The sequence below is a fragment of the Colobus angolensis genome, unplaced genomic scaffold (assembly GCF_000951035.1).
Source record: "Colobus angolensis palliatus isolate OR3802 unplaced genomic scaffold, Cang.pa_1.0 Scaffold200, whole genome shotgun sequence".
In the NCBI taxonomy this organism is placed as follows: domain Eukaryota; kingdom Metazoa; phylum Chordata; class Mammalia; order Primates; family Cercopithecidae; genus Colobus; species Colobus angolensis.
Genome location: NW_012115156.1, coordinates 5,073,725 through 5,085,255, shown reverse-complemented (window position 1 = coordinate 5,085,255; position 11,531 = coordinate 5,073,725). Strand labels below are relative to the sequence as shown.

Below are 11,531 nucleotides of genomic sequence, written 5' to 3'. Positions count from 1 at the left end.
TTTTAATTTCTAGCATTTCGAAAGTACCCAAATTACTGGCATAAAGTATAAAACAAAACAAAACAAAACAAATACATACATATGCATGTTATTACTACTACTAGTGAAAACAAAATAAAACTGACTAAGCCATAACCTCAACCACAACAAAAGACTGAGGCTGTCTTTTCATCACCACGGCTTGCAGATTCATAAGACACTGCCACCTACTGGGGAAAGCAAGTCTGTCTACACATTCAAATCCGTACTTCACTGGAGTTAGATAAATATCTTAACATTTAAACTCCTCAAAAAAAGTCATCTTGAATCCACCAGAGTTTTCTCTATACCAGCACTATATAGTTAGAAATAAAAAATTGAGAGGAATGTCCCATTCAAAACAGCACCAAAATTTACAAAAAGGGGTACAGATTTAGTGAAAAAGCAACGTATAAAATCTTTTTTTTTTTTTGAGACAGAGTCTCACTGTCACCTGGGCTGGAGTGCAGTGGTGCGATCTCACCTCACTGCAACCTCTGCCTCCCGGGTTCAAGGGATTCTCCTGCCTCAGCCTCCTGAGTAGCTGGGACTACAGGCATATGCCACTACGTCCAGCTAATTTTTGTATTTTTAGTAGAGACAGGGTTTCACCATGTTGGTTGGCCAGGATGGTCTCGATCTCTTGACCTTGTGATCTGCCCACCTCAGCCTCCCAAAGTGCCGGGATTACAGGCGTGAGCCACCGCACCTGGCTGCAACCTATAAAATCTTAATAAAGGGCAAAAGATAACTTGAATAGACACAAATCACATTCCCTGGTGGAAATACACAGTAACATAAAAATATCAATCCTCCTTTAATAAATAAATTTAAAGAAATCCCAAAAACAAACCCCCCCTTTTTTCTATTTTGTTTTATAACCAGGCCAAAATTATCAAGTTAGCATAAAAAATTGGTGTTTGAGAATGGCCAAGATAATTCTGAAAATGAAAACCAGTGGTGGAATTGAGGTATATCCATCCAACGGAATGCTCTTTGGCTAAAAAAATGAATGAAGCACTGATTACCTGCCATGACATGGATGAACCCTAAAGATACCATGCTGAGTGAAATCAGCCAAAAGGTCACATGTCACATATTACATGATTCCATTTATATGAACTATCCAGGCTAGGTAAATCCAGAGACAGAAGACGGGTTGGTGGTTGCCAGAAGCTGGGGGAAGGAAGGAACGGAGAGTAACTGCTTAAAGGGCAAGGGCTTCCTTTGGGAAGATGAAAATGTGAAACTAGACAGAGATAGAGGTTGCGCAACATTATAAATGTACTAAAGGCCATTGAATTGTTTACTTTAAAATGGCTACTGTTCTATTATGTGGATTTCCTTCTTTTTTTCTTTTTTCCTGTAGAAATGGGGTCTTGCTATGTCGCCTAGGCTACTCTTGAACTCCTGAGCTCAAGCAATTATTCCACCTCAACCTCCCAAAGCACTGGGGTCACAATCGTGGGCCACTGTGTCCAGCCCATGTGAATTTCAATTTAACAAAAAAAAGTAGTGGGAAGCAGGAGTTGCTTTACCAATACTAAAATTTATTATAAATTTGTTTATTACCATATTGTTACAGATCAGTGGAACCAAATAGAGTACAGAAATAGACCCAAACATATATGTGGAACCTAATCAGATATGTCAAAGATCACAATTTAATCAGAAAGGATGTTTTATTTAATAAATGATACTTGGATAATTGGCTATTCACCTAGAAAAAAACAACTAGACCATAATCTAAAATTATCCACAAAAATGAACTGTAGATGGATTAAATTTCTAAATGTAAAACAAAAATATTAGAAAAATTTAGGGAAATGCTAGTTTTATTCCAAGACAGAAGAGACTTTCTTAATCAATACAGTAAATTAAAAAGCCATAAAACATTGACCTATTTGAGTGCAAAAAAATTAAAAAATGTGTTTATGTTATGCCTTGTCTTCCAGAAGAAAACCTGACAGAATTCGGCTGGGTGCAGTGCAGTGGCTCATGCCTGTAATCCCAGCACTTTGGCAGGCTGAGGTAGGTGGATCACCTGAGGTCGGGAGTTCAAGACCAGGCTGACCAACATAAAGAAACCCCATCTCTACTAAAAATACAAAATTAGCTGGGCATGGTGGTGCATGGGCGTGGTGGTGCGTGCCTGTAGTTCCAACTACTTGGGAGGTTGAGGCAGGAGAATCGCTTGGACCCGGGAGGTGGAGGTTGCAGTGAATCGAAATTGAGCCACTGTACTCTAGCCTGGGCAACAAGAGTGAAACTCTGTCTCAAAAAGAAAAAGAAAAAGAAAATCTGACAGAATGGGAAAAAATATTTGTGACACATATTACAGATAAAGTTAAAATTATCAGCCAGGCGCAGTGGCTCACGCCTGTAATCCCAGCACTTTGAGAGGCCGAGGCGGGCGGATCACGAGGTCAGGAGATCAAGACCAGGATATCCTGGCCAACATGGTGAAACCCCGTCTCTACTAAAATACAAAAAATTAGCTGGGTATGGTGGCGTGTGCCCGTAGTCCCAGCTATTCAGGAGGCTGAGGCAGGGGAATCCCTTGAACCCGAGAGACGCAGGTTGGAGTGAGCCGAGATTGCACCACTGCACTCCAGTCTGGCAACGGAACAAGACTCCATCTCAAAAAGAAAGGAAAAAAAAAAAAGCCAGGCATAGTAGCTCATACCTATAATCCTAGCACTTTGGGAGGCTGAGGCAGGAGGATTACTTGAGGCCAGGAGCTCAAGACCAGCCTGGGCAACACCACAAGACCCCATCTCAAGAAGAAAAACAACTAGCCAGGTGCAGTGGTGTACACCTGTAGTCCTAGCTACTAGAGAGGCTGAAGCAGGAGGACAGCTTGAGCCCAGGAGTTTGAGGCAACAATGAGCAATGATCATACCACTGCACCTCAGCTTGGGCAACAGAGCGAGATCTTGTCTCTTAAAAAACAAAACAAAACATTATAACAAAAGCTATAGCAAATTGATACCGGAAGGCCAGAAGGAGAGTTGTGAGGGAAGGGAGGAAACAGACAAGTAACATTAACGCACAGAAAGGGAAATGCTATATTACTCATCATATGCTGTGTTTGTTTATTCAACACTTATTTCTCATTTACAATGTGCCAGACACTGGAACAGATGTTGGATGTACCATGGAAAATAAGACAGACTTAATACTTATCACCAGGAAGCTTAGCTTGGAAACAGAAACAGACATTTAGACAAATAGTTATACAACTGAAAATAACTAAGATTAATGCTAGTAAGAAATTCAGGCTGACATGAGAACATATAATTTAAAGCCATATCTAATCTGGAGAGTCAGGAAAATCATTACTTTTTAAGGATATTCAAATTGAGACAGGGGACAAAGAGAAGATGGCTGGAAAGGGGTGAATATTTCAGAATGTTTGATGGGGGAAGAATTTGCAATGCTGAAAAAAATATAAAGAAGACTTACGCAAGAGAAAGCTAGACCAGGACCAGCTTTGGGGAGACTTTGTATAACTTTGTTCTACAAGCAATGGGGAAGACATTCATTAGAGCATAAACAAAAGAATAACATGATTTACCCACTTGTTTCTTTCTTTTTTATGTTTGCATTTTTTGAAAGAAAATAATCACTCCAGATGTACTAGGGAACTGGATTAGAAAGGAGCAACTGTAGATATGAGAAAGAAAGAGGTTATTTCTCAACACCTGAAGAGGTTATAATAGTAGGGTTCAGAACAGGTTGGTGATAGTAAGAAATGAAGAAAAGGACCCGGTTCAATGGCTCACACTCGTAGTCCCAGCACTTCAGGGATTTAGGAGGTTGAGGCAGGAGGATGGTTTGAGCCCAAGGATAAGGAATATTGGAGAAAGCTAACAATGCAGTTTTGGGATGGCTGGTTGGTTAGTCGTGGGGGACACACAAGAAGGGAAGATCATAAATTCAGTTTTTGATATGTTCATGCTAAGATGCCGAAGCAGGTAGAAACACCTTAGTAGTAAACTAGAACCATGGGGCTAGGACTTAGAAGATTCACCCTAGAAAGGTAAATGTAGGCATTGTCTACACAGAGACAGTAACCGAATCAAAGGAAATAGATAAAGGATTAAGTCCTAAGTAACTAGTATTTAAATTTAAAGGTACTACAGATTCTACAAAGATGACTATGAAGGATAGCTGGAGATATAAGAGGAAAAGTAGAATCAGATGGAAGAGGTGACAAAAGTCAAGGCTGTGGTGGTGGGGAGAAGGTTCAAAAAGTACTGAGAGATCAACACTATTTAATATGTTGAAAAGTCAAGATGAGATTTGGAAGATATAAGGATTTTCATTAAAATGGGGGAGTCCTGAGGATGTGTAAATATTGATGGAAAGAAGCCAGTAGAAAAAAGGATAAAACCAGACAAAAGTAACTGCTAACCTCAGGTTCCTAAACCAGTGTTTTTTGGTGGGAAGGGAGAGGGAAAGGATCAGAGAAAAGGTCCAAAGCCCGAGTGGAAGAACCAGACAGGGTGACGGGAACCATTCGCAGTAAAACACGAAGGAAGAAAAAGATTCACATCTACATCTAAAATTAAAGTGTTTCTACATCTGATAAAGAAGTTAAAATATCAAATTGAATGAGAGAAAAAATAAAAAACCTAAAAAAAGAAATCAAAATACTTCATACTGATGGCTTTTTTGCCCTTTGAAATAGGAAACAAGATTTTCTACTGAGAGTAAATGGGGAGAAGAGTCAGAAATTTAAAAAAAACCAAAACTGAAATAGCCATTGCAAAGTAGGAAAAGGAATGGACTAGAGAAATGCACCATGAATCCTATGTAGTGCTGAGGACCCGTGACCTTGACTTTAGAGAAGTATCAGCCTGTCTGATGCCTGACAGCACAAAAAAGATTATGCTAACTGGAAGAAAACAGAAAAGTCAATGGACCAGAAACTCCAATAAGGTCAAGGAAAAACTGAACTGGGAGTAACGGACACAGACCACTAGAGAAACAAGAAAAAGGTTATGGCCAGAGTAAGATATTTCAAATAACAATTTTACAAGTGGAACAGTTATGGGTACAGTAAGATCCAGGGTGTAAATGAGGTGGGAATAAGGAGCTGAGAAGGTATTAAACAATGAAAAAGTCATGGGATCCACTTACCTGTCTGCCTCCATTAGTTTAATGAGTTGCTGAATAGGAAATGCAATTGTCATTTCCATATGCCTGATACATGCCTGCTATGTGGTCAATAAATATTTGATGCATAAATGAATGAACTGATAAAACAATTTGAGTTTCAGATTTTTCCTTAACATAGAAAATCCTGCAGTAAGTAGATTCATGAATATAATTATTTTTTTTTGAGACAGAGTCTCGCTTTGTCACCCAGGTTGGAGTGCAGTGCTGCCATTTTGGCTCATTGTAACCTCTGCCTCCTGGGTTCAAGCAATTCTCCTGCCTCAGCCTCCTGAGTAGCTGGGACTACAGGTGCCTGCCACCACACCTGGCTAATTTTTGTATTTTTAGTAGAGACAGGGTTTCACCGTGTTGGCCAGGCTGATCTCAAACTCCTGACCTCAAGTAATCCGCCTGTCTCGGCCTCCCAAAGTGCTGGGATTACAGGCATGAGCTACCATGCCCAGCCTCATGAATATAACTTCTTAAAAATTATTTTAAATTATTTCTTTGGGAAATAAGCTCATTCTAGTAATAAGATTCTGAGTCAAAGGAAACTGTCCAACATGTTTTAATCATAAATATAACAACAGTTCACTGCTATTTCATTATGACAGAAATACACAAAACCTCTTACTTTCAAAATGAACTATTCCGTCAATCTGGTCAATAAATCCATTCATACGTCCTTCTGTTATCATTTGAGATGCAATCTTTTCCGCCTATTGGGGGAAAAAAAAAACTCTGAAACTTTATCATATCTTTTAGTTATTCACATATGATAAGAGAACTGAAAGCTTCTGGTTTAACTACCACCACTAAACTTTACATATATGTTAATCTGCCACTAGAAGAGTAAATCCTGTAAATCTGGCTATTTCCCAGTTCTTGCTCTGCATAAGCCATTATTTTATGTTAACTGGGATCTGTTTTTCTTGTGAGATTTTGGACAAGAATATAACTTCACCATTTTCTCTTCTGCTCAAAAGCGAACTATCAATTTTTCTCCTTACTGGGATCCACATCTCAAAAAAACCCAAACAAACTAGTTTTTCTTATTTTATTTCAATTTCCACAGTATTTGCTACCCCAGAAACTCTTTAAAAATTGAAAGGTAGATGGTGAAATTCCAATATAAATTGAAAGGGTTTAAAAGACAATTAAAAGAAAGCAAAAACTCTGCTACCTAACTTCTGAAGACATACTTAATGTTTACTATGCATAAGCAAACTGGATTGTGACCTGGTCACTTACTAATTCTGACCATCTTCACAATCAATCCTATCAGTCCTGAATAGACTATGACTAGCATTTATTGTTAAAAATATATTCACCTCCAACAGTCTCAGCAAGAGATCATACCTTAAAGCCTCAAGAAGAAAGTCTCTTTTAATGGTAACTTAAACCTTGACTCCCAAATTGTTCTTCCTTTACTATGTATTGAATGTATACAAGTAAAGGAATTGTAAGAAAATTCTAATTTAAAGTTCATTGCCAGGCCAGGCACAATGGCTCATGCCTGTAATCCCAGCACTTTGGGAGGCTAAGGCTGGTGGATCACAACGTCAGGAATCGGAGATCAGCCTGGCCAACACAGTGAAACCCCATCTCTACTAAAAATACAAAAATTAGCTGGGCGTGGTGGTGTAATCTCAGCTACTCAGGAGGCTTAGGTAAGAGAACTGCCTGAACCTGGGAGGCAGAGGTTGCAGTGAACCAAGATTACACCACTACACTCCAGCCTGGGCAACAGAGCTAGAGTCTGTCTTGGGGGAAAACAAACAAACAAAAACATTAGCTAGGCGTGGTGATGCATAATTGTAGTACCAGCTACTTGGGAGTCTAAGGCAGGAAGATTGCTTGAACCCACGAGTCTGAAGCAGCAGTAAGCTATGATCGTGCCACTGCACTCCAGCCTGGGTGACAGAGCAAGTGCCTGTCTCTAAAAACAAAAACAAAAAAAAAACAAATAGACAAAAAATTTCACTGCCAGAGAAAAAAGGATGTGATAACTGCATGACTTTAAGGTTTACAAATTAGCTAAAAGTAAGGTTGATTGCTTAATTGTATTTAAAATCAAGAGAATATTTTGTAAACGATACCTGCAATACTCTCTAAATGTCATTGGTACTTTGTTGGAATTTATATATAGTCAACCAAAACCTAAAACAAACAACAAAATTACATTCCCTAGTAAGTCAGTCAACTTCTTAAGTTAAATCCAAGCATAGAAGCTACAACAGAATAGCCTGGAGCATTACCATATCATTCTCTCAAAAAGATGAAATATTTAAACTTTGAGTCAATCTAGGGCACAAAAAAGTAAGGCATGTATCAAAATCTTAGTCAGAAGTCAAAAACCACTATAAAGTAGATTTAAACAGACACCAAACAAAGACATTCTCAGAAAATGGGTGTCATAACCTGAAACTCCTGAAAGATTTCTATTCTAGGTCACTTGATCACAAAACACAATTTAAAACACCAAAAACACTAAGAGAATTCCACTAAACACACTAGGCCTATTTTAACTTCTAAAGAATTTATTTACATTTACTTGTGACTTTTAGGTGTAATTCTGTTGTTGTTTCCAACATTTATCTTGTTGGAAGATAACAAATGTTGTTTCCAACATGTATTTTCTTGTTGTTTCCAACATTTATTTTCTCATTATTTTAATAGTTTCACCTCTTAACTGTTTTTAAAATGTATTGGAATCAAGAAGATACCTTAGCTGCAGGGATCTCTAAAAGAGCTCCAAGTTCTTCGAAGGTAATATTATTATATAATTTGCTTGCAGACAACAAATTGTGTTCAATAACAGCTCTGTCCAAGATGCTGGAACCTTAAATAAGACAGTTACAAGTTTGAAACTAGTTTTATACTCTAAAAAGATGCATCATTTTTTCTGAAAATTTCCAGGCATGTAATAACTCTGATCAAATTTAATTTCTCTGATCAAAATTTTAAAAGTAGCCAATATATGATGTAGTTTCATTAATGTACAATTAAATAAACATAACACTTAGCAAATGAATGATTGGCAAGTAATTATTAAGTAAATAGATCTAATGCTTTGGATTTGGAATCTTGCTTCGTTAGGCTATCAAATTCATTAACTTTTTTTTTTGAGACAGAATTTCATTCTGTTGCCCAGACTGGAGTGCAGTGGCACAATCTCTGCTCACTGCAACCTCTGTCTCCCAGGTTCAAGCAATTCTCATGCCTAGATCTCCTGAGTAGCTAGGACTACAGGTGTGTACCACCACATCTGGCTAATTTTTTGTATTTTTAGTAGGGACGAGGTTTCGTCATGTTGGCCAGGCAGGTCTCACCTGGCCTCAAGTGATGCTCCTACCTGGGCCTCCCAACGTGCTGTGATTACAGGCATGAGCTATGGCGCCTGGCCCATTAACTTTTCTTTCTACAAGCATAAACTTTTACTAGCAAGCAGCAGCACAACAATCATGCAACCTGTTCTGCAAGCTTCATTAAGTGATCTCTATTCTTGTGGGCGCTCCACGAGCATCAAACCAAGGCAAATGTGAGAAATATCCAGATCCAGACCTAGGACCAGGCTAACCTTCCTGAGAGATCAGGCATAGAATCCTCTTTTCAGTGAGGTCATACAGTATCTGATAATGTTCTGGACCCAAGATCCTACTTTGAATGTTATTAGACCACTGGGCTCACCCCATGCTTACATATTTCTGCTGAACATTTAACTACTGTAATGAGTGCAAGAGACAAAATATACTTGGAGACTTCAAGGGAAGTATTCTGAGAACCCCTGTTTCTTACAGTGCCTCTCACCTTCTCCTTTTCCAGAATTCCACCCACGATCTGCTAGTTTTTCACTTAACTCCTATCTCCTATCTCCCAGTCTACCGTGCTGGTTCCTCCTTCTTTTCCTTCTCTCAAATATTAGAGGGCTTCATTTTGCACCTTCTTCTCTTTTTATCCTACCATCAAAATGCCGATAATGATCAGACACATATCTGTAATCTAAATCTCCCTTTTGAATTCAGACTTACACAGCCAACTACCTAAATACTCAATCCATTAATTTTATAAATATCTCAAATTTAATACGTCCAAAAAAGCAGGCAGGTGCAGTGGCTTACCCCTATAATCCCAGTACTTTGGGAAGCCAAGACGGGAGGACTGCTTGAGCCCAGGAGTTCAAGACCAGCCTGGGCAACATGGAGACACCCTGTCTCTACAAAAAAATTTAAAAATTAGCAGGGTGTGGAGGCACACGCCTTAGCTTCTGGGGAGGTGGAGGTAGGTGGAAGGATTATTTGAGCCCAAGAGGTTGAGGCTGCAGTGAGCTATGGCATCATGCCAGCCCCAGCCTAGGCAAAAGAGTGAGACCCTGTCTCAAAAAGTGAAAAAAAAAGGACTGCTTAGCCAGGCACAGTGGCTCATGTCTGTAAACCCAGTGCTTTGGAAGGCTGAGGTGGGAGAACTGCTTGAGGCCAGGGGTTCAAGACTAGCCTAGGCAATATAGTGAGACCCTAACTCTACAAAAAATTAAAACATTAACCGGGTATGGTGGTGTGCACCTGCAGTCCCAGTTACTTTGTTCCAGGCTGCAGTGAGCCATGATTGCCCCAGTGCACTCTAACCTGGACAACAGAGCATGACTATAACTAACAAAAGAAAAAAGAAAAACTTCTCTCCTCAGTCTGTTCCTCTCCCAGTCTATCCCATGTCAAAAACTAGTACAGCAGGCAGAGGGGAGGCAAGAATAAGGAGTTATTGTTCATTGGTACAGAGTTTTAGTCTGGGAAAATGTAAAAGTTCTGGAGATGGATGTCGGTGATAGTTGCACAACAATGTGAAAGTACTTAATGCCACAGAACTGCACGTGTTAAAATGGTGATTTTTATGTTATATATATTTTATCACTTCTTTTTTTTAACAAGGTCGTATACTGTCACTGAAACTGGAGTGCCATGGGGCAATCACAGCTCACTGTAACCTTGACCTCCTGGGCTCAACCAATCCTCCCAAGTAGCTAGAACCACAGGCATGTACCACCATCCCTAGCTGTTTTCTTTATATTTTGTAGAGATAAGGCCTCACTATGTTGCACAGGTTGGTCTGAAACTCCTAGGCTCAAGTGATCCTCCCGCCTTAGCCTCCCAAAGTGCTGGGATTACAGGCATGAGCCACCATGCCCAGCCATAATATATATATTTTTAAGCAGTACAGCAGTATACCCAGTTAAAAGGACTGTATCGCTGGGCACTGTGGCTCATGCCTGTAATCTCATCACTTTGGGAGGCTGAGGCGGGCGAATCACCTGAGGTCGGGAGTTCGAGATCAGCCTGAGCAACATGGAGAAACTCCATCTCTACTAAAATTACAAAATTAGCCAGGTGTGGTGGCACATGCCTGTAATCCCAGCACCTTGGGAGCAGATCACCTGAGGTCGGGAGTTCGAGATCAGCCTGAGCAACATGGAGAAACTCCATCTCTACTAAAAATACAAAAATTAGCTGGGCGTGGTGGTGTAATCTCAGCTACTCAGGAGGCTTAGGTAAGAGAACTGCCTGAACCTGGGAGGCAGAGGTTGCAGTGAACCAAGATTACACCACTACACTCCAGCCTGGGCAACAGAGCTAGAGTCTGTCTTGGGGGAAAACAAACAAACAAAAACATTAGCTAGGCGTGGTGATGCATAATTGTAGTACCAGCTACTTGGGAGTCTAAGGCAGGAAGATTGCTTGAACCCACGAGTCTGAAGCAGCAGTAAGCTATGATCGTGCCACTGCACTCCAGCCTGGGTGACAGAGCAAGTGCCTGTCTCTAAAAACAAAAACAAAAAAAAAAACAAATAGACAAAAAATTTCACTGCCAGAGAAAAAAGGATGTGATAACTGCATGACTTTAAGGTTTACAAATTAGCTAAAAGTAAGGTTGATTGCTTAATTGTATTTAAAATCAAGAGAATATTTTGTAAACGATACCTGCAATACTCTCTAAATGTCATTGGTACTTTGTTGGAATTTATATATAGTCAACCAAAACCTAAAACAAACAACAAAATTACATTCCCTAGTAAGTCAGTCAACTTCTTAAGTTAAATCCAAGCATAGAAGCTACAACAGAATAGCCTGGAGCATTACCATATCATTCTCTCAAAAAGATGAAATATTTAAACTTTGAGTCAATCTAGGGCACAAAAAAGTAAGGCATGTATCAAAATCTTAGTCAGAAGTCAAAAACCACTATAAAGTAGATTTAAACAGACACCAAAGACATTCTCAGAAAATGGGTGTCATAACCTGAAACTCCTGAAAGATTTCTATTCTAGGTCACTTGATCACAAAACACAATTTAAAACA

The 11,531-nt window shown here is 39.5% G+C and overlaps 1 protein-coding gene across 2 annotated transcripts in view; it reads right to left on the bottom strand.

Annotated features, from left to right (window-relative positions):
- Window positions 1-11,531, bottom strand: part of COPS4 (COP9 signalosome subunit 4) — a 45,228-nt gene that overhangs the window by 1,636 nt on the left and 32,061 nt on the right. The window contains exons 8-9 of one of the 2 annotated variants that reach the window (XM_011941771.1): window positions 7,908-8,023; window positions 5,816-5,900 (exon numbers count right to left, since the gene is read on the bottom strand). In XM_011941771.1, coding sequence (XP_011797161.1) covers window positions 5,816-5,900; window positions 7,908-8,023 — 201 coding nt within the window. The remainder of the gene's footprint in view (window positions 1-5,815; window positions 5,901-7,907; window positions 8,024-11,531) is intronic. The other variant, XM_011941772.1, reaches the window with a different exon arrangement.